The sequence below is a fragment of the Arvicanthis niloticus genome, chromosome 4, assembly GCF_011762505.2.
Source record: "Arvicanthis niloticus isolate mArvNil1 chromosome 4, mArvNil1.pat.X, whole genome shotgun sequence".
NCBI classification, from domain to species: domain Eukaryota; kingdom Metazoa; phylum Chordata; class Mammalia; order Rodentia; family Muridae; genus Arvicanthis; species Arvicanthis niloticus.
The window spans coordinates 97553002-97576806 of record NC_047661.1 but is presented as its reverse complement, the minus strand read 5'-3'; the positions used below and the strand labels follow the sequence as shown (position 1 = coordinate 97576806).

The 23805-nt window shown below is 34.9% G+C and overlaps 1 protein-coding gene across 4 annotated transcripts in view; it reads left to right on the top strand.

Annotated features, from left to right (window-relative positions):
* Ptbp2 (polypyrimidine tract binding protein 2) overlaps window positions 1-23805 on the top strand; it is a 64195-nt gene that overhangs the window by 8854 nt on the left and 31536 nt on the right. For all 4 annotated transcript variants that reach the window (XM_034500096.2, XM_034500093.2, XM_034500095.2 and 1 more), the window contains exons 3-5: window positions 12133-12208; window positions 21052-21224; window positions 22129-22272. In XM_034500096.2, coding sequence (XP_034355987.1) covers window positions 12133-12208; window positions 21052-21224; window positions 22129-22272 — 393 coding nt within the window. The remainder of the gene's footprint in view (window positions 1-12132; window positions 12209-21051; window positions 21225-22128; window positions 22273-23805) is intronic.

Sequence of the window (23805 nt, the reverse complement as noted above, 5' to 3'; positions counted from 1 at the left end):
AACATAATATTGAATGCCAGCTCTGAACATATGCTTGTAAACAATTTGTTGATTTTTTTTTTCCTTTTTTACTCCATTGTTAAGTATACCTGTTAAATAGTAGATGCTCAGTTAATGCATAATGACTGTGAAAATGTCTTGGGCTATATGTTTATAATTCATGAACAATTTAACAATAAGTAAAAAGGTAAATACTGATTTTGTTTTTACCACATTCCTATTTTTTGGATAAACAAAAGGTCCATTCTGTAGGATCACATCTCCTCCAAGACTCAAGGTTTTAAGTAAATGCCATACAGCTTGGTAGGGTTACTTTTGAATTATAGGATCAGAGAGGGCTCCCTGGAAATAGTAATCTGTTCTTCCTGGTAGATGGGTTGAGAGACAGAGAAGAACACAGCAGTACACATTGAGGCAATAACAAGTCTGTGGTGACTGGCAGAAATTCAGTCATTTAGCACCAAGTTTAATAGTGTGAGTGGTGTCCCTTGCCCCCCCTTTCTGTAAGAGTACTGGTCGACAGTTTTTTTCTCTCAGTATAGCAAAACAAAATGAATCAAAATATAAAAGAATATTGTTAGGGATAAACATGCACTTGTTAAATGTACCTTATTTTAATAGAAAAAAATCCTGCTACTTAGTAACCTATCCCTCCATACCACCTTACCCTCCATACATCAAAACTCTGATAGATCTTTGTGTACAACTACCAATCAGTTAACAGAAATGTAGCGAACATAATAAATTACAACAGACTATAGCAAACAATTGCAGGCTGTAGGCAGTTCTGTAAATTTTATAAATGTGTTTCAGTTCTCTGTAGCAAATGAGAGGTAATACTTAAAAAGGATGGAGAAGAGCCAAGCATGGCGGTGCACACCTTTAATCCCAGCACTCTGAGACAGAGGCAGGTGGATCTCTGTGAGTTCAGGGCCAGCCTGGTCTACAAAGTGAGTTCCTGAACAGCTAGGGCTACACAGAGAGATGCTGTCTCAAAAAGCCAAAAAGAGGAAGAAGGAAAAAAAAAAGATGGAGAACTTCTGGATAAGAGTTGTAAGAGGCAATAGTCAGCTCATTCAGTGTACCTTAATTAATTAGATTCAGATCCTGCCACTTAATAAACCCTCTCAATCAATAATGTTCATGAAAAGTTACATACCTGTAACAGACTTAACTTCTGACAACACTAAGTAGTTATACACTTTTAGATATCCTGTTAGTTTCTTAGCTGTTGTTTGGATTTTGAGAGTCCATGGTTTTTAAAGGAAACAACTGAAACATTTACACAGGAAGCATCATAGGTACCTAGAAGTTAGAATAACTGGAACAGATTTGAGTGTGGTGAATCTCATATTTTAGCTATGTGTTCAAAAGTCCTATGATTACTAATTTAATAGTTTCTGATATTATCATATTAAAACAAATTTATAGAACTCATGTAGTGACTTTTTATACCTTATTGCTTTAGAAATGAGAATAGTAACTTTATTCTCTAGTGCCGTGGTTCTCAACCTTCCTAATGCCATGGCCCATTATTATAATTCTTCATGTTGTTGTGATCCCTAACCATAAAATTATTTTCACTGCTACTTCATAACTGTACTTTTGTTACTGTTGTGAACTATAATGTAAACATTTGGTGTGCAGGATATTGGATATGTGAACCCCGCCGTGAAAGGGTTATTTGGCCCCCGAAGGGGTTAGGAGCCCACAGCTTGAGAGTTATTGCTCTAGTTAGTGCATTCTACTATTTAGAATGTATTAAAAGTTTGCCACACAAATAGACCCATATTTTATCTACTTTAAATTGATCTTGAACTATATTACATTTTTCATTAAAATACATCGAAAATTAAGGATTATATATTGATTACATTGACAGTATTCTTTTTATACAGTAAAATTTAAAATAATATAATAAGTAGTTTTTCTTTAGGAAAAAAGAAAAGCCAATATGTTGATCAATGTCTCTCAGAGCTCTTTTTTATCAAGCAGTCTCTTACTATACCCAGTCCCTTGTAATGTCTTTGTTAGAGAAACAGTCTTTGATTTCCATCCTTCAGTCTTCTGCTGCTTATTGCTTGTCACATATCCCTCACACTTTCTTCATTAATTATGAACTTATGAAGTAGATGAAACTTGGTCAAACTTGATACAAGTTTAATTTTTAGCAAGAATATCTTGATATGCTATGTCATTTCTGTTGTATTATTTCAGGAGGAACAGAATGCCTAGTTCACTGTGTGACGTTCATCAGTAGGGTGAGATGTTGTCAGTTTGACATACTCATTATAGAATGCTCCTATCATTTACTCGCTCTTAGTAACATGAGTGTGTAATATTTCTGGTATTGTGAAAATAATATATTTTCCTTATATATTAAAAGTCCTCTAAAAATTGCTCATGAATTACGTGTTTACATTGTAGCCACATACAGTTTTTAAAACCGAAGCAGGATAGCTTTTATTCTCTCATAATTTTAAACATTTATGTAGCAGGTGCTGCCCTGCTAGCTCCCTGGCCACTGCCATGCTCCTGCTCTAAGTTATACACATATATAATGAATTGTAGTTCTTATTCCTACTTTCTGCTTTCACACCCCCCCCCCCCCCAACTTCCTTTTTGCTATAATCCTCCTTACCCAGAAGTCCCCTTCCTGGGTGGGAGATTACTTACTGGAGTATGGGAAATTGGTCAGTGGGTGTACCACTGAAAACATGGTACCCTCTCTCCCAGCAAACATTGACTGCTAATACTTCCTTGGGGGTTGGGGGAGAGGGCTTAGGTCTCGGGAGCCCCTCCTCATCACAGTTTTCTGATGATCAGCCTCCAGTGTAGTTAGTGTGGGTTCCTTTTTGTTTTGTTTTTTTTATCATCATTATTATTATTACTGTTTTGAAATTAAACATTTTAACATTTATTTTGTAGTCTATTGCAGTGACTATTTTTAAAATGTTATTACATTTTGGCAAGTGGAGCTTCAAATACCAGTAACTTATGATATGTGTTTGAAGTATCTTTGTTTTAAAATTAATCAGCTATGCTTTTCAAAAGTCCTGTGCCCAAGGTATAGAAAGTGCTCCCTAGAAATTACAGTAATGATGTGCCAGAGGGGTAGAAGCATTAAGACTGTTACTGCTTAAGGACCCCTGCAGTGGACAGTTAGCAGTTTTTGATAGACATATCTTATGAGCTCATTTATTATTTTGTTTCTCATTCATACTTTAAGTTACACTGGTTTTGATTTTTTGATTTTTTTAATATTGTCTTTGCTTATTTGATTTCTTTTTCAGATTAATTTTATGTGAGTGTTTTGCTTACATGTATGTTTGTGTGTCTTGTATATCTTGAAACTGGAGTTATGGACAGTTGAAAATTGACACGTGGGTACTGGGAATCAAACCCCAGACCTCTGTAAAGATAAGTGCTCTTAAACACTGGGCCATCTCTCCAGCCCCCTGATTTTATGTTTGTATCTCTTGTCCCTGAAAAATCTTGCTTGCTAATATTAACCTTGGTATACCATGCATAGCACTTTAAGAAATACTAGCTTTTAAAAAAAGACAGTACTTTTCTAAAAGCTATATTAATACTGTCCTAACATTATTTAAAATAATGACTTTTTATAGTCATGTTTTTGTCCTCAGGGCATATTTCATAGAGGCACAGTATAATCATTGAATTTTAAAGTTTATTGAGATTACTCTCTATGTTCTACCACCAAAATAATGATAGATTTGTTTTTATTTTTGGATTTGATTTTAAAAATTCATTCCTCAAGTTAAAAAAAAAAAATGACCTGAAACAAGCTACATTCAAAGAAACATAGCTAACCCTCTGCTTTGTATTCTTTATATGTGTATTTTCATTAATTGACTGGTTTATCCAACTCATTCATTATATACATATATAAATTTCTTCATTTTCCTTCCAACAGTAGGTAGAAAGCAAAATGCATAATGTCTTATATCTTGGCATTTTACTAGATGATACCTCCTGGACAATATTGCATGGCTGTAATAAGAAAACATGCCTTCTGTAGACTTTCACTTCACTGTATTTACTCTTGCCAGAATGAAAAATAATTAGTATTTCTTTAGAATAGGTCCTAAATATGAAATTGTTGGATCAATATATAAAACAAATACAGTTTTACTAGATATTCATCCCTAAATGTTTTGTGTGGAGGTGGTTTTTGATATCCAGAAATATGAATGCCAGTGTCTGATAGTAGGATGAGATTTTGTAGTGTGTGGCTGTAGCCCCAAGTAGGTGGTAGGGCAGGCACAGGACCTATAGAGTTTGCTGCCTAACTGTTGTAGACAGGTAAGCTCTGGGTCCCAGTGAAAGACCCTGTCTCAGGAAAAGAAAACGTTGGAAGTGTTGCTAGTCTAGTGGGTGAGAAAGTATCCAAATACAGAATTAATTTGGATTTGTTTTACTGTGAGCAAGATTAAACAGATTTTCAGCTTATGATTTATACTTCCTCTGCCAAGATCTTCAAGTTTTTAAGGCTGTGTTTGAAGTTTATATTTCTTTTTTGATTCAGTTATTTAGAATTTATTTCAAAATTTTATCTCATTAAACCAGTTGAACTTGATTGCATTTTTCTTTCTTTACTATGTTTTTCATGAAAAGCATCTTACTGTGTTTGGATAAACATGGAATGTATTATAGAGTTTATATTCAATGGATTTCATGGCCATCTAAATAGAATGGATAAGTCAATATTAGGATGATTTTGAAGGAACAAAACAGATTTTTAGTCTACTGTTTTGACCTGTTTTTCTTGAGTCTGCCAGGACTATCTGGCCAGAAGAGTATGGTCCATGCTTTCTTCCTTTGTATATTTTGTGTATTTATTGTCTTTAAAAACCAAATCTTGGGCCTGGATTGACGACTTAGCAGTTAAGAATGCTTGGTGCTCTTCCAGAGGACCCAGGTTTGGCTCCCATGATTCATGTCAGGCATCTTAACTGTAACTTTAATGTCAGGGGATATGTCCTGGTTAGCTTTATGACACAAGCTAGAGTCAAATGAGGGAACATCAGTTGAGAAAAAGATCAAGCTTATGGCATTTTCTTAATTGGTGATTGATGGGCGAGAGTTCAGTCTGTTTTGGGCAGTGTTATCCCTGGACTGGTGGTCCTAGATTCTATAAGAAGCAGGCCAAGCAAGCCATGATGAGTAAGCATCCCTCCATGGCCTGCACATCAGCTCCTGCCTCCAAGTTCTTCCTCTGTTTGAGGAAGTAAGACAGTATTTAACACTTTCTTCTATAATTAGTGGATACCTGTACATATGTCCCATAAACACATTCTGACACATACACATAAAACAGTAAAAATGAATCTTTAAACAAATCTTGCTTGATAAGTAGGACAGATGACCAGAACATGAGCCAAATTTTATGTAGCATCAAGTTGTATCTGTTGTTTGTGAAATAATTTTGTGATAGCTTTTAAAATAATGATTTACTTATGAGAGCATGTTGTGCATTGTGCATATGGGGTCAGTAGACAACTCCTGAGAATATTTTACCTTTCACCTATTGAACTTCATTCTTGCTGTCCTGGGAGTTTTAGGACACTCCCTGTCTCCACTTTCCATCTTTCTGTAGCAGTACTGGGATTATAGATGAATGGCTTCACATCCACCATATTTATTATACATGGGTTCTGGGCATCTGAGCTCTCGTCATCAGGATTGCACCATTTTACTGACTGATCCCGGTTCTTGGCCTTGTGTGATATCTTAATCTACAATATTGATTGGAACCTTTAATTAAACTTAGTTGTGAAAATATTAGTAATCCCTTATCTACCACTTTAAAATGTGAATGTTACATATATGTGTATGGCTGTATGCTCTTTACCTACCTGGGCATTTAGCACAGGTGTGTTTTGAAGATTTTTTTTTCAAATATAATTTTGTCATGAAAATGAAAGATACATTTGTTCTTCATGCTCACTGACTTATATGTTCTGCATCCAGGTAACCTTGTATTGAAAATATTGCCTCTAAATTGGTTGAGTGTGTGAAGACTTTCTTGTAAACAATGTAGTAAGCCTGTTGTTTAGGTACAATTTATATTGTATTATGTTTTATAAGTAACTTAGAGACTTTATATGTTGGAAGATGTGCGTAGGCTATAAGCAGTTATGTCATATCATACGCAAGGTATGAGCATTCACTCATTTTATGTCCCTAAGGATCCCAAAACTTAATTTCTCCCAGATACTTGGGTGTATATCTGTGTTTGTACACATAGGTATACATAATACATTTTATGAAAATAGTTACTCATGATTTGTCACTTTGGGAGTAGGGAAAGGATCTCACACTGTAGACTGACTTTGAACTCATTATGTAGGCAGTTCTTCTGTATCAGTCTCTGAGTGCTGGCATTACCCATGTGAGCCAGTACACCTGACTGGGGCTGTGACTTCTGTTTTGATTCAGTGAAGATTTCAGTAATTAGCCAAATGATATGTGCAGTTGCATAATACTTTGGAGAGCTCTTCTGTGAAAAGCCCAAATTATCTCATTTGGTGTGTATTTGTGGTAAAGTTTTAAAAATTGAACTGTGTTGGTATATGTATGACCGGTATATACCATATATGCTGGTATATGTTTTTGAGAATGTACACTGAGGCTTGAGTATGTTAAATTTTAGTAAGCAGCAGTGGGTTATTTCCCATGGTTTCATTCTGATTTGTCTCAGATTAGTATAGAAGTGTTACATTTCAAATTTTTACTGACACTCTTTTAGTTTCTTAATTTTTGTTAGTCTGGTATGTTGTGGGTTTTTTGTTGTTTGTTTTTTTGTTCCTGATTATTGTTCCCCATTGATTAATGGAGTGTACATTGGTTTTGGCATCCATCCATCCATCTATCTATCCATCATCCATCCATCTATCCATCCATCCATCACCCACCCACCTACCTATCTATCTGGATTTTAAAGGCAGGGTCTCTCTTTAGCCCTGGTTTTCTGGCCTAGGCTGGCCTTGAACTCAGAGATCTGCCTTCCTCAGCCTCCCGAGTGCTTGGATCAAAGGTGTGCGCCACGGTGAACCCTGGGTTGGTTTTAATGTGGAGTTTCACATTAACCTTTACACTTGTAACATCAAATACATTTCATGCACTTATCCAGCACTAAGAAAGAAAAAAAAAAGACCCGCGATAGAATTAGAATTAGAAAAATAATTAGCCTTATATTTCCTTTGATAACTCATGTTCATTGCCTGAATTTAGTCAGTTCTCATCCTCTTATATTTAGCTCTTTGTAACTTGTTACTTTACCCACATGTATATTTGTTTACCTTACGTATTGGTTACATTTCACATATGAGAGTGCAGGTTTTGTTCTTCTGAGATTGTGTGGTCTTGCTTAATACTATCTATACATTCTAAGTCTGTTTATTTTTCTGCAACATTTTTAGCTTCATTTTTTTTTTTCAGGCAGGACTTAGTATTCTCTCTCTCTCTCTCCCCCTCCCCACTTGTGTGTACATGTGTGTATGCGTGTGTACATGTATATCACTAGTTCATTATCCATTCTTCTGTTGATGGGCACCTAGGTTAATTTCTGTTCTTTGTTATAGTAAACAAAACAGCAGTAAACATGAGGTACTGGTCTCTCTATAGAAGGATATGATTCTCTGGGTATATATTGCCAAGGAGTGAGATAGTTGAGTCATGTAGTAGTGCTTTTTTAATTTTTTGAGAAATCTCCAAATGGTTTTAGTTGTATTAGTCCACCCCAGTCACTACCAGCAGTGAGTGGGGTCCTCTCTCTCCACACCCTATTCAACATTTGATACGCGATTTGTTAATTATTGTTATTCTTGTTGGGGTGAGGAGGTGTCTCAAAATAGTTTTAATTTGTGTTTTCTTGACACCAGGGATATTGAGTGCTTTTATTGGTCATTTTCATTAATTTTTTTTTGAACGCTGTTCATTCTTTGTTATTTTTGATTTCCTTAGCATGTAATTTCTGCAATTCCTTGTAAATTCAGATACAACCCCTTGTCTGAAGCATAGTTGGTAAAGATTTTCTCCCATTTTCTTGGCTGTTAATTCTGCTAATTGTTTCCTTTGTTGTATAGAAACTTAATTTTCATACAGTGCCATCCGTTGATACTTGGGCTAGCTCCTGTGTTATTGGTATTTTGTTTCAAAAATTCTTTTTTACTCTATCTTGAAAGCGATCTCCTGTGGTGTACCAGTGGTTTAATATGGCCACATGTTCCATTTGCATGTTGTTAAAATTATACGAACACATTTCTTGCACATTTTAATTTTTCTCTTGTTCTTCTGGCTGTCTTCTGTTGATTGTCAAAAGCCTGTTGGAATATGTTTGGAAAAACAAGCTTAACTTTCTTCTTTCCCATACCCAGTGACAGAAAACATACCCAGACACAGAAGACTTTCCTGACCCCATAAAGATTGAAGGCTTCTTTTAGCAGCAAACAAGTAATTAATTCTTTAATAACAGATTACCAGCTGGGTGTCCTCCAAATAACTTCTGACCTTATCCCTGCAGAAATCTTAGGTTCCATAGGTTGAGGGTTCAGTCTTCAAATCTTTCCCATTTGGGATGCCTATTGGAAGCCCCTGGTTTTTGTGCTTTGCTTCTGGATGTGTGGTTCCCACAGTTGTCTTCTTGAGTTCACTTAATTTACTAAAGAAAAAGACTTCAAATGTTATTAAGGGTAAAATGAAGAGGTGTTCAAGGGGAGAGAGGGGGCTGTAGAGATTTTCTAGGGTGCCATTCCCCAGGAATTTCTAGACACTAAAAATTGGAAACAGTCTGAGACTACTAGTCCTTTTAGGGTTTTTATGGAGGAGGCTTCATTACATAGGCATGATTGACCAAACTATTGGCTGTTGGTGATCAACTTAACCTTTACCCTCCCTCTTCATCCTTCTTGTTCTTCCAGTGACCAGCTATCATGAGCCTGCCTTGGGCCTTCCAGTCATCAGGAGTGTCATGAGGAGTTTTAGAGCTTTATGCCAGAAAACTGAAATGAAGACCTTGTGTGTACACACACATACATTCACGATATCATGCAGAACTCATTAAAGTTATTAATTTTATTAAGCTTACTAAAGAATATTGCCTTTAATTATTGCAATCATTATTTGCATGGGGAGTTTGAGACTACATAATAATAGGATTTACCCATTTTTTTTCTTTTTTAGATTTAGTTTCTTTATAGAGATTCTTGACAATTTTTTTTTTTTTTTAAGTTTCTTTCTGCTGGGGTAAGAAAATTATTTCAACAGGCCAGATTTCTCTGACTTGCTTTTCTGATCCCTCGCTTTTGTTCCTCTTACTTGTTGTGGTAATGTGTAACTGCTACATTTTCCTTTTCTTTTTGGTATTATTCTGCAGGTTTGTAGTTTTAGTCCTTAAAATAGAACTTTTTGGCTGTCAGAATCTATTAGGTGTGTCATTGTTTTGTATATGTTTATTGGCTGTGTGATATAGTGCTTTTCTAGCCTTTAATAGGTAGGTAACACTTGTGTTGAGTATGTTCATTTTAATTTTTGAAATTCTAGTTTTTCTCTAGAATTTGATTTTTTTTTTTTTTTCCTTTTTCCAGGTCATGATTTTCTAGGCTAGCATCTTTAGAGTAGGAAGTGGTTGACTAGATGGCAGTTTCTACCTTAGCAAGTCTCATAGACTTCTCAACTTCTGCTTACAATTTTTGCTTGCTTGCCTTCTTGGCAGCCCTAGGAACTCTTTCACCAAGGAGTAGTAGATGGTATTTAGGCTCAATTATGATAGAAGACTGGTAAATAGCAGAAGAAAACCTGATTCATACCTTTGAAACTAATGGCTAATGGCAAATGACTTGCCTGCTTTTTTGTTTGTTTTGTTTTACCATATTTATTTCTCTCACAGAAATTTCAGTTCTTGTGAACATTTCCTTAATTCTGTAGGATACATGTTTTTGAAATAATCACTTGTGCTATAATAGATGTCAATGTTTATCTGATCAGACTTATTTCCAAGAGACATTTAAAGCTAATTTTGCCATATAAAATTTTTAGTTGAATGTAAAACCAGTTGACATCTTAGATGAATGAACAATTTTAAAGATTACATATTATTAGTACAGGTTTTGATTCTGAATTTAAGTACTAAAAGTTTGATTTGTTTTCAGTAGCCACCAAAATAGAACAGTCATCAGTTATTATTATTGTGTGGTTTTTATAACGTCCAAGTTAAAGAATTAGGTTAACTAAGGTATTTCATGTAAAATTATTGTATTAGTCAGTGTGGTAAACTTAACATTGTTGTAGAATCGTTTGTCTTGGTCACAACAGAAATTGGTAAACCTTTTACTCTGAAAAGATGAGCATAATTTTCTTGTATAGAATAACTGTAGATATAGCCCTCAGTACTTGTCACCTCTCAAAATAATAAATAACTGTGTATTCTGACAGAATATGTGTAAAATGTACTCCCAACCACAGGTTGAAGTAATTAGATGGAAAAATGACCATTATACAATATTTATTTAAAAAAAAAAATTCCAAAAGATTTTGCCAAAAATATCTGTTGTAGAGAAAAGGAAGAGAGCCAGCCTTCTGCATGTAGAATTAATTAAGAGTAAAGGCTTGGTTTCCCTTTCATTTAGAAGCAGGATTTTCTATCCATTTCTTGGTAGTTATTTATGATCTTCTCGGGTAGAACAGAAAGCAAGCAAGTTTAAAGATATAGTGATAGTACACATTTGAAAGGATGCCATGCTTGCTTTTGGAAGCTGGGATGTGTATAGGGGTAATGGTACATGTTTATAGTCAGAAACCCTTCTAAATGGTGTGTGGCTTGTTTGGGTAAATAAAGCACCAAAGACCTCCATCCTGTTTACTTTTAGAATCAGATAAAGAATGAGTTACTGAAGGGCTGATTTTGTTCACTGTAGGAAACCCCCATCCTGTAGTTGGGAGCCAACTTTTGTGTATACAGACAGTAATTTGGTTTCAACTCTCTTTTTATATTTTATAATATACAAATATTTTATAATTTATTATTTTGATTTTTATGTTCAACTTTATTCTGATAAATTCTTTAAATAATCCAACATTATTTAGTTATTTTAAGTATTAATGTCCTATGCAAATAAACACATTCTTCTTTTTAATACACACGTTCTTAAAATAGATAAAATAGTTGATTTAGTTATTTTAAATGCTTATCTAAGCTGGCCAGTGGTGGCGCACGCCTTTAGTCCCAGCACTTGGGAGGCAGAGGCAGCCAGATTTCTGAGTTCTAGGGCAGCCAGGGCTACACAGAGAAACCCTGTCTCGAAAAACCAAAAGAAAAAAAATGCTTATCTAGTATTATAGATAACATATAGGTATTTTCAAAATCTGTAAAACACCTAATGGTTTGAACATGTGAGAGAGTATAACTTTTCCATGTCTGTCTATCTATTCATTTATCTATTTATTTATACATTTTTGTTAAATTTTGCCAAATGAAAATTTTCATTCCTTCCATGTTGGTTTTATTTTTAGTGTTGTAGTTGTTAACCTGTCTTTTATTATGCTAATGACAAGCACTCCAGCTTGAATGATTATCTGAATGAATGAAGCTGTTAGAGTGGAAGACAAATAATGCTTTGAGAAAGGCTGTCTTCTCTGGCCTCTGATTTCTTTCCTTTTGGTAAAAATTTGAGGTGTAGCCTTCCAAAGAATCAATTATGGAACTTTATACTTTTTCTTACTAGGACTTGGGTGAAAGAAGGAAATGAACATTTTTACTTGGTGTAGATGGGAGAGTAAAAAGGGATGAAGTTATCTTTTGTTTTAGGGCAGGAATTCTCAACCTGTGTGTTGTTGCAATCTCAGTGGTCCTATATCAGATACCCTGTAAATCATATATATATATATACACATACACACATTATAATTCATAACAGTAGCAAATTTACAGTTCTAAAATTAAGGTTGGGGTCACTACAGTATGAGGAACTTTGTTAAAGGGTCACAGTATTAGGAAGGTTGGGAACCACTTTTTTAGGGCGTCAGTTGTGTGCAGCAGTAGAAAAGTTAGAGATAACTTTTGTATTTTTAAATCAGAGTGACTTATGGGTAACTTGTTTTGTTTTCTAGAGAGGATCTGACGAGCTACTCTCAGGCAGTGTTCTCAGCAGTCCCAACTCTAATATGAGTGGCATGGTAGTTACAGGTAAGTGTCACTGTCTTACTGGTTTCCAGGGCAGAGCGTTAAAGCCAAAGCAGAGTTTATACCAGGCTAGCTTTTGTTTTAAAACCTGACATTGGTAATTTTATTGTGGGCAAGTAGTGTTTAAGTCTGATTGAATTTATTCACCTGTTACTGTGACGCTTCGGACTAAACTCAGGCTCTTCTGCGTGCCAGGGAAACACTACCACTGAGGCATATCCCAGTCCTAAAACTTTCCCCTCAATTCTTTTTAACTATGGTAGATTTTTTTTTTATTTAAAACTGTTTGTTTTTAAGTGACAAAGAAATTCTTTATACTTCAGTGTGGGCTGTAGACTTATCTAGATCCTGGATCTGATACTTAATATTTTCAAAAGCTTTGATTTTTTTTTTTCTTTGTTTATCCCCCCACTTTTTTTGTTGTTGTTGTGACAGTTTTTCACTGTTATCTGGGTTGGCCTTCCTCTCCTGGGCTTAAGTGGGCAAGTAGTCCCTTCTGCATTAGTTTCCCATGTAGTTGGGACTATAGGCACCTCAGACTAGCTCAATCCTAATAATTTTCTTTTTAATTACATACACACAAAACCATTCTCACATGCCTCAGTTTTGCATTTTTTTTTTAGATTTTGAGTTTTTGTGTTTATGTCATGGCTTTATTATTTTATACCATAACTCTATTGCCTGTACTATAAATAGAAACTCGAAGCTGTCTTCTGTGTTGTTTTCACCCTTTGTGCTCTAAGGACTTCTTAATGAATTTCTATTTTGTTGTCTACTTACAAGCCTAAGAGCATTCATTTACACACTTAGAGCTTTCCTTGGGCATGTCTCAAAAAGGATTTTAATGTATGAAGAAGAAATATGTATTAATTTTAGACTTTAATTTTATGACTATATTTTAAATATTATATTAATTTATCTCAAGACTACAGTTTATACCTATTTTTCTGAAACTAGTTTGTATTTTTTCCTATAAAGGTCATAAAAGGATGGAACTAACTTCTTTCAGTCAACTGTTTGTTTTGATACACTTTGATGTACATATACGCAATCCTAGTGTTTTAGTTAACTAAAAATAGAAAGTATTTGCTAACTGTAGCTTGATGATGGAAAGCTGAATATTTAGCATATATTATTTATTTTTCTACAACAATTATAAAACAGTATCACAAGGCCATGATTCGGACGATAAACTGGTTTCAATGTCTGCAACTCTGCTTTCTCAGGTTTTTGATCTATAACATAGTAATTGATAGTAGGAATGTTTTATAAGTTAATGTTTAGGGCTATACGTGACTGTAGTAGCCTTGACCCCTTTTCCAGCCATCTTCCAAGCCCATAAACCAAAGTTGATTGTTGGAATTGATGAACGCAAATTGTAAGCTTGAAGGAAAGGAAACACCTGCCTTGAGTCTCGGGATCATTTGAGGTTTCTGCTTTGAAGCATCTTACTGCCATGATCACATAGGCAAAGCAGAGAGGCTTACTGGACCAAAGAAACTCAGTAGAACTAAACATGTGGGGTTTAGAGGCATGAATACTGGATAAAGGGAAGTGTACAATTTAGGCAGACAGAAGTTGGTGTAGTGATCATAGCGGAATAATAGTAGCTGGGTTGCATGTATACTGGTAAGAAAGTTTGCAATATCTATCAGAAATTGCCTTACTGTAGGGGAGAGCTATGTGGTGATATCATAGGATGAGCAATTCTAAGACATTGGAGTTCTGAGAAGTCAGATATAGCACCTTCCAGGGAACCTTCGACTTACAATTTGAATATAGAACACCCAGATTTTTAATAACAATTAATTTTGTAGTAAGTGCCATTTGTCCAAGGAACTGAAAGTCTAGCATGACAGGCATGAAAACTTCATATGATATTTAGTTGGCTGGTTAAAAATATACATATAAAACAGTGCTTAAGGATGAAAATATGATTAAATCTTTCTTTATCTGTCATGCATAATGTCATTAGAGTACCAAACAAGATGCAAGCAGTCAAACCTCCTCCTAACCCCATATTTGGATTTCTGGGTAGTACACAGAGAGAGTGGGACAGTGTGCATGTGTGCGCACTCATGTGTATGTGTGTGTGTGTACATGCACATGCATGTATGTATATGTATATATGTATACATGTGTATGTCTATATTTGAAATAGAAATTACTGAACACTTTTAAAAGTTTGTGGGAAACATGAACTTAAAGCAGCTCAATAAGCATCCTCCCTGTTATATGGTGAATTTGAAAAACAGACTGAGGCACAGAGTACCCAGTAATTGAAAATTGATAGTAAAGATATTAGAAATATGCATGCAAAAAAACATTTAACAAGAAGTCAACAGATCACACTAAAAGAGTACAGGCTAATCTTTTTAGATTTAATAGAATGACATCAGCTAAAATCTCAGAGCACATAAAGGTTATTTATGAATAGTACTGTGAAATGACAAATGTAAATACTCTTCTTTTAACCCTGTATCAGTCTTTTGAATTTCTTTGTGTTCTCTGAACTTCTGTATACTTATTATATAGTGGAAACTTTGTGTCATAGACTTCATTGATTACATATAGCAGCCCAGAAGTGAAGATGTCCTCATTTACATAAAATAATAGTGTTGACTTTACCATAAAAACATTCTGACCTTGAGGTTATATACTAAAATTCTAGTAATATCTCTACAAATGATTAAAGTATAGCTAGTAGAAAATAGTGAAAACACTGGAAAATAGTCTGATTTTGAAAGTAAACGTAAATTATAAAAATCAAAATAGCATTATATTGGCTACTGACCAAATAGGTTAGCCAGTGGATCATAATATAGAGAATTCAGAAGTAAGCCCACATATTTTTGTTTTGTTTGTTTAAAGGCTTTTTTTTTAAGTTTTTTTTTTTTTTGGATATTTTATTTACATTACAGATGTTATCTTCTTAGCCCATTTTCCCCCGCCCAGGAGCCCCCTATCCCATCCCCCCTCCTCCTGCTTTTTTGAGGATGTGCCCCCCCCCCCAACCTCTCCACCATCGAATTCCCCCACACTGCGCATCCAGCCTTCACTGGACCAAGGATCTCCTCTCCCACCTATGCCGGACAAGGCCATCCTCCCCTACATATACAGCTGGAGCCATGGGTCCCTCTCTATGTGCTCAGGCTGGTAGTTTAGACCCTGGGAGCTCTGGTTGGTTGGTATTGTTGCTCTCCTCATGGGGCCTTAAACCCTTTCAGCTCCTTCAGTCTTCTCTCTAACCCTTCCATTGGGGACCCCTTGATCAGTTCAGGGGTTAGCTGTGTGAGCATCCCCCTCAGAAATAAGCCCATGTATTTATGGGCAACTGATGCTTGTGGAAGGTGCAAAGTCTTATGGGAAAAAAGAGATTTAGTAGAAAGCTATATAGCTTTTGCCTTCTCATCCCTCTCCTAGTGAATTTGATTTACGTCTTCTGATGCAAGTGGCAGTGAACTTCAAATGGACTGTGTTGTAAATGTAAGTCTGAAAGTTATAAAAATTTTAGAAGGAAACAGTAGAAACTCTCCCTGACTTTAGGTTAGGCAAACATTTTGCTGGTAATGATTCTAAAAGCCTATCTAAAAGAACAAAAGCATTAAACATGTGTGTACTTTAAACACATTTAAGAAAATAAAAAGGCAAACCGTGTTATAACCAAATATTTTTACAAAGAATATAAATATAAAGGCTAGTATCATGATTGTATATACATCTAGAAATGTGCAAACTCAAATTTAACAGATATGGTGACTAACAACCCAGTTTTAGAATTGATTAAAATATTTTGTATTTTGATCATATCTATCCATCATTATCTCCTTCCCATTCTATTACCCTATACCCTGTTATTCTTCCCAACTTTGTGTTTTCCCTTTTTGTTGTTATTAGTAACCCCCTCAGTTAGTGCTGCCTATATTAGCTTAGCTGTGTGGCCATCCATGGGGCATTAGCAATTTGTCAGGAGACATGTCTCCAAAGGAAAGTGACTCTTAACACCTTCAGCACCCATCAAGTACTCATGGCTCCTTCCCAAGCCATGTTGGAATTTTGACTGGCTTGATGTTGTCCAGTAAGCAGTAAGTCACAACTGCTGTGAGTTAATGTGTACATCCTCCTCGCTCATATCCAGAGGTCTGGATTTCACAGCTGTCCTCCTCATTCTTCAGCTCTTATCTTTCTGCTCATGGTTTTATAAATGCTGAGCTTTGGATAGGGGAAGGTTAATATAGATGACTCATTTACAAGTAATGGTTACTATTACTCAGTACTTTGATCAGCTGTGAATCTGTATTAATAGTAGCTACAAACTGCAAAAAAGAAACTTCTCTAACCAGATTTGAGAGTAACACAAATCTGTGGGCATGAGTAAATATTTAGATGGTAGTTTGAAAGCATGGATATTTAACAAAACAGCAACAGTAAGTTTCCCTCACGGCCTCTGGTCTTTCCAGTTATAAGCTTTTGACCAGGTTTACAGTGACAGACATAAAGAGCTGGCTTTAGAGAAGTGGAAAGTCATTGGTTACTGCTACAACTGTCATGCTACTATTGCATCAGTGGGCAGGCACATCCTTTTAGGCAGGTTGCTATTGTAGTTGTAGCACACAGGATCTTTTGCTAGGTAAGACCATTGCTATCTTTTCTCTACCAGTAGCCTGCATAGCATCTTCTGTCACTAAGTAGGGAGACAGTTCTTGGTCAGCCTAAGTTAATTTCTCTATTTGGCAGTTTCTTAAATTAAAGCAGTATATTAACTATAGGATTCTGCTGTTTCTCTCCTAGGTCTTTATTCACAATAAATGCAGTTCATTAAAATGTCTTAGTATGTGAAGGTTTAGTAGCTTATATTTATAGTGATTCAAAATTAAAACAACTTAAATGTCCATCAGCAAATGAATGGGTAAATTCTTGTTTTGGCATTATGTGCTGTTTGTACAGTGTTGTATTGCTTAGCTCTGTAGTATGAGCTACTGATACAACTGCAGAGATGGACGTCTAGGTCAAGTTTGGTAAAAGAAGATTAAAAAGAAAGTATGTCTATAGATGATGAGTTTATAAATAGTAAATTGTAAGAAATGATAACTAAGTCATATTGGCTGCTAGGCAATTCACAGATAGGAAAAGGACAGTGGGACTGGCACGACAAAGGGCAGAAACAGATGGGAAAATGACCATTCTGTAGAAAGAAAGGCACAGCTTCACGTCCATGGCAGCTCGGTTGTAGGACTGCCCCTTCTTCCATGCCAAATGTTATGAATACTCAGATCTCTTTTTTAAGTTTTCATCATTTACTCATACCTTTCCATTTATTTATTTATTCACTTATCTCCATTACAGCCCCTCTTCTTCCAGTCCCCCCTTTCATGGCTGCTCCCCCACCTCTCCATCCCCTTTATCTCTGACAAGGGTGAGTCCCCTCTTGGGTAACAACCCACTCTGACACCCCAAGTCACTGCAGGACCAGGTATATCCTCTTCCACTGAGGCCAGCCAAGACAGCCCGGTTAGGAGGACAGGATACACAGGCAGACAACAGAGTCAGAGTAAGCCCTCACTACAGTTATTGGGGGACCCAATGAAAACTAAGCTGCATATATGCTGCATATGTGTGGAGGCTGGGGGACCTAAGTCTAGTACCTATATGTTCTTTAGTTGGTGATTCAGTCTCTGGGAGCCCCCAAGGGTCCAGGTTAGTTGACTCTGTTGGTCTTCTTGTGGAATCCGTATTTATTCTGGGAACTTTTCCACAAATTCAAGGTAGAATCCACATATAAAGACTTGCTTATCTAGAGGGCCAACTTTTTTTTGGTGGTTTCATGGAATATACGTGCATATACTGAAATTGGTCACATAGCATATTATTCATATAGATGCTTGAATGACCCAAATTCAGAGCATTGAAATCACCAAATAGTGATGATGATGTAGACAACAGGACTTTAATTTAATATTGGTAGAAATACTAAATGATACAGTTGTTTGGGGAGACTTTATTTATTTATTTTAATAAAAGTAATCATTTTCTTAAACACTGCAAAAGTTTTACTCCTTCCTGTTTTTTCAAAGGAAATGAAAATTATGTCTGGGGAAGGGGCAACGATGCAAAAACCTTTTTATACCAAAATGTGGAAAAACTGGGATGTCCTTCAGTAGGTAGATTGATACACAATTGTGGTATGTCCAAGCAAAAGGAGGTAAATTAACAAATTGTGAAAAACTGGGGAAGACTCTTAATGCTTAATTCCTGATAGGTTCATCCAAAGTCTGATTTTCCATGTTGCTCTGATAGTCTAAGAAAAACATGATGGCAGTGGAAAATAAGGTAGTAGATGTAGGTTGTAATCCAGAAGATTTCTAGGGCTGGGGAAAGACTATATATAATGATGGATGTAATGTCATTGTATGTTTGTCAAAACTTGGTGACATAAAGAGTGCACTTCAAAGGATCTAACAAATAATAAAAGATCTACTCTGGTGGAGAATGTTGGTAATGGGGGAAGTATATGTGTTTATGTGGGAAGAAGGGATGTGAAAAAATCTTTGTTGCTGTAAATCTAAACTGAAAATTATTGTGAGGTTTGCATTACATTTTTTTTTTTTTTTTTTTTTTTTTGTAAAATACTGGACTATACAGTATAATCAAAGGTATTATTGCCCTGGATTTAGAAAGAAGTTCTAACTACTGTTCTAAAGTCAGGTTGGCACAAATAGGTTACTAGTAAAAGGATGGAAAGTTGTATTTCATACAAACATAAAAAAAATTGATTTTAATGACATGAGAACAGAAAATTTCAGATAAGGAAATACCTATAGAAAGTCATATCTCATTTTTATCAGAAAACCTAATATTATTGAATTGTTGTGTCTGGAACAACCTTAAGACATGAAACCATGACAGAAGTACATGTTTTTCATGTCTTAGTTGTACTTCCAGTAAACCATCTCATAGGAATTTATAGGACAGTCACCTCTTTCTCCTCTTTAATTGTGACCCAGTACCTGGCATGAAGCAACTTAAAGGAGGATTTGTTTTGTTTATATTTTAAGAAGGAATGTAGTTCTTTGGGACAGGAAAGCCATGGTGACACAAGCTTGTCATCGGGTCACATTGAGTCTATACTCAGAGATAAGTGCTGGTGCTTAGCGTGTTTTGTTTTTCTTGCTTTGTTCTTTTATTCCTTTGGCACTCTAGCTGTGGAGCCCGGGTCTTTTCACTTAAGCTTTTTTGAAATCATCTTACTGTACCCTTGTATACAAAGTGTGTTTCTATGGTGATTCTAAATCCAGTCAAATTGATAAGCTTAACCATTAACACTATAAATAAGAAAATATATTAGTGAATTAGAACAATGGCTCTGTCACTTTGGTGACCCTTGTTTATAAAACTATACTGGGTAACTATAGAACAGCTTGCCAATATGTATAGGGTGTTCATCATGATACAGTCTGTTTTGGTTATAAAATAACTCAGTAAATTTACAAATGATTGGAAAAATAATAAGGGAGGGTTAATAGTTCTTAATAGTCACTGGTGGGTAGTTTCTAAAGGCTGGTCCAGAAAAGTAATAGATTCAAGATGATTATTTTATTTTTTATCTGTTATATTTTAACCAAAGTGCTCTGTTTTAATATGAAGGTCATTTGTATTGAATTATAGGAGAGCTTAAGAATATTTTTGAAGAAACTACAATTTTAGATAGTTGTAAGAAAGGTAATTACAATAGAAACCAGAGATATAAGATTCTTTCAGATTCCATCATGAGATTACTTTCCTTACTCATGAAGTTGTTGGTGTTAGAGATGGAATTAGGAAACAGGTTTTGACTTAAAGAGAAGTATTGGAGTAGAAATAGCTTTCAAGTGTCATTTGTTTGAATATTTAAAATAGAAGTTGTACTTAAAGTGCCTCATGACTGAGTAATATATATGATAAATGGTGTGTGGTAAGAATTCTGGGCCTCCAAGGTGGTTCAGCAGGTAAAGGCATTGGCTGCCAAGCCTAATGTTGCATTTGATTCCTGGGGCACACATAGTGGAAGAACATGACTCTGGCAAGCTGTCCTCTGACTTTTTATAAAGTATTTTACTTTTATAAAGTATAATCTTTAAAATGTAATCATGAATATATTAGCATGTATAAGGATTTTTCACGTTACTTGAAGTCTTAAGTACATTTGAGTAGTACATTATGACAATCTGATAGGTGTAGAGATGCCTTTTAGTTACGTATGAAATATCATATAATCTAGGCATACATAATTACAGAGTGTTTTCCTTTTTGGTGAAACTTTGCAATGAAGGTTTGTTTGTTTATTTATTTATTGAAATGGACACTGTCTAATGATCCACAATGTATACTTCTTCATTTTGTTGTTTTATTATTTATTCTAAGTAAGCTCCTATGTCCAGTAGAAACCTTAACCATATGTATGTAACGTGTAGAAAATCTTTAGTAGACCTTAATTCTAGCTGTTTATACATGTAGAGTGGGGGCTTTGGGATGTATCTTTTTTGGCTAAGGGGAGCCTGCTGTATCTTTTAACCTGTAAAAAGAATTCAATGGTAGTTTTAATTGTGTTCTTTAGACACTGGACAATTTCGGTATGAAATTGAATTTTAGTATTTTTACTAATTACTTATTCTACATAGACTGTGCACATGGCTTTATGGTAACTTTAATTGATGCTTTAATGGTATCTTTTCTTTTGAAAGCCTAATTTTAGCTTTTCAAGAATTCAGATTTACACACGTATGTTTTAAGGTATTTTTAACTTTTCATAGGAATCAATACTTTTTATTTTTACTGATTTATAAAGAATATTTCTGTATATCTTTCAGCCAATGGTAACGATAGTAAGAAATTTAAAGGAGAAGATAAAATGGATGGGGCACCCTCTCGTGTACTTCACATTCGAAAGTTACCTGGTGAAGTGACTGAAACAGAAGTTATTGCTTTAGGCTTACCTTTTGGTAAGGTGACTAACATCCTTATGCTGAAAGGAAAAAACCAGGTACAGTTCTATAAGCATTACTAGCATGTTAAACCTCAGATTACACAGAATGAGCATTATCTTGGCACCTAAAGGATTAATTTTCTGACAAAATTAAAAGAAGTTCAGTTTTTTGTTTGATAATAGCAGAAACCAGGGGTACTAGTAGCATCTGTTGCATGAGTTTATTCATCTGGTAGCATTAGAAACCAGGCTTAAATTTTGGGTACTTGTTCATTAACAGTAGCAGTAGGATCTAGGTATTTTAAATGTGACATTATGTTTTAAAATTTCTAAAATTTTGAAGAATTTATGAAAATTAACATTCTCTATAGCTAATTATTCTGGCCCTTAAATTTTTTTCTGTTACATTTTTTTTATATGAGACCTCTAGGATAGTAATGGTAAAATTTTGGTGCTAGAAATGTTTATTTTCTCTAGTTTTTTAGAAAAAGATTTATGGAGTGTAGTAAATTGTAGATGGAACCAACAAAATCCAAGGGTATTGCTTGAAATAACTAATAATATATTTAAAATGAAGCGATTTCTAAGATATATTTTATTTTTTTCAAACTCTATCTGTTTGTGGATATGTGCATGTGAGTTAAGGTACCAACAAAAGCTAATGGTATCACATTCTTTGGAATGGAAGTTTAAGGCAAGGAGTCTGTAAGCCACTGGATGGGTGTAGGGTTGTGAACTTAAGTCCTCTGGAAAAGCAACAAGTGCTCTTAATAACCATCTCTTCCAATCTTTCAGTAAGATACTAAATTCTCTTTATTAGAATACTGAAATGAAAGTGAGGGTTATATTCTAGGCAGATTTTAATTAGCAGATTAGGTTACACAGACACTTGAGTTTGAGTTAAAAATATAATTTTTATTTAAATTTAATTCATGGTGTTTTTTTTAAAACTCATTTTCAGGCATTTTTGGAATTGGCAACAGAGGAAGCAGCTATTACTATGGTTAATTACTATTCTGCTGTGACACCTCATCTTCGTAACCAACCAATTTATATCCAGTACTCCAATCACAAAGAACTAAAGACAGATAATACATTAAACCAAGTGAGTGTTTTTATGTACATAAATAATATGGCTGATAGCATCTTAAGACTAATAAATAGTATATATTAATAGAAGATACTTTTTATATGCATTTTTATCTTTATAATATTTTAGTGTGTATGTATACATATTAAGTATTCATTTACAAAAATAGATGGCTTTCTGATACTTATTTTCCTGATCTAAATTATTATTAGATTAGATTTACTGTTCTTTTAAAGACGCTGTCAGAGATTACTACTTCTTGCGGTTTAAAAGTTTTTAATATGGAAATTGGGGGTGAGGGTTAATGGAACATGTCTGATTCTCTGGGTTTATTTAGTCCTTGTACCAAGCAACAAAATGAAAAAACACTGGTATCTATAGTCACAGTTAGAGCTAGTGGTCAGGAGTGGATGGGAGAGGGAATGTGGGGTGGAGAGCTTGGAGATACTGTCAGGCAATGGAACTTGTTAGTATAAATTGTAGTCCTCTGCCACTGAAATATAGGAAATTCAAGCCTTGATTGATTCTTGGTATTCTTTCCTTATGGAAGTTTTTATTTTTCTTTTCTAATGGTATGTTAATTTTCTTGTGAGAAAAACTAAGACAGAAGAACATGTGAATGTGAAATATATAGATAATATTTAAAATTAATGTTAAAATAGTATAAGAATGCTTTTAGACTAAAATATGTTAAATTGCTGTAATGGTCTAAGAACATTAACAGTGTGTGTAAAGCTTCCTGTGTATATTTGCTTCAGTCCATTGCCATGCTACCTAGGGCTGTGGATGGATGAAATCCAAGGCCTTGAGCATGGTAGTTGAACACTCCATCACTTCTCTATGCCTTCCATCTTGAAAGATTCAAAAGAAAGAAATATATCAGAAGAACAAAACTAGATGTATTTTTTTAAATTGGAATTCTTACTTACAGTCCCATAGAGAGGGGACTTTGGAATAATAAATTTCAGAGAGGATAGGCAATAAATTACTTAGTCTGTTTTGAAAGGAATGTTCAAATTGAGTAAAGTTTTTAGTTTTCAAAAGCCCTTTAGACTGCTTTGTCTGTTTTTATATTTTAGAACCTTCAGTTCTTTGAAGATTCTAAGTACAGTTTTATTTTTAAAATAACTGAGCAGAGTTTGAATGATATCTCCACCTGTTTTCCCTTTGCATTTGTCTTCTTTTCACTCTCCCATCTTGCTCTTCTCTTTCATTCATATTTGAGAATGCACAATTAGAATTCTGTTAGACTCATAATTCCCCCTAGATTAAAGTAATGAGGAATTGGGTGCCAAGTTTGTCCTCTCTATCCATCCCCCATATGCCAAAGGAGGCATGTATTCTGAGCTAAGAAATGTGACTTTTAGGACTTTTGATTCTTTTAAGGGATTATTGGTTTTTGTGTTGAGGTGATGAGTCAGAGGCAAGAATTGAGTTGCTCGTTCATCATCTTAGACTTTCGGGTAATCTGGATCTGTGCCTCCTGACTCCTGCTTTGTGAACCTTCCAGTTGCTGCTCTGATTCCTGTTTTTTGTTTGTTTGTTTTT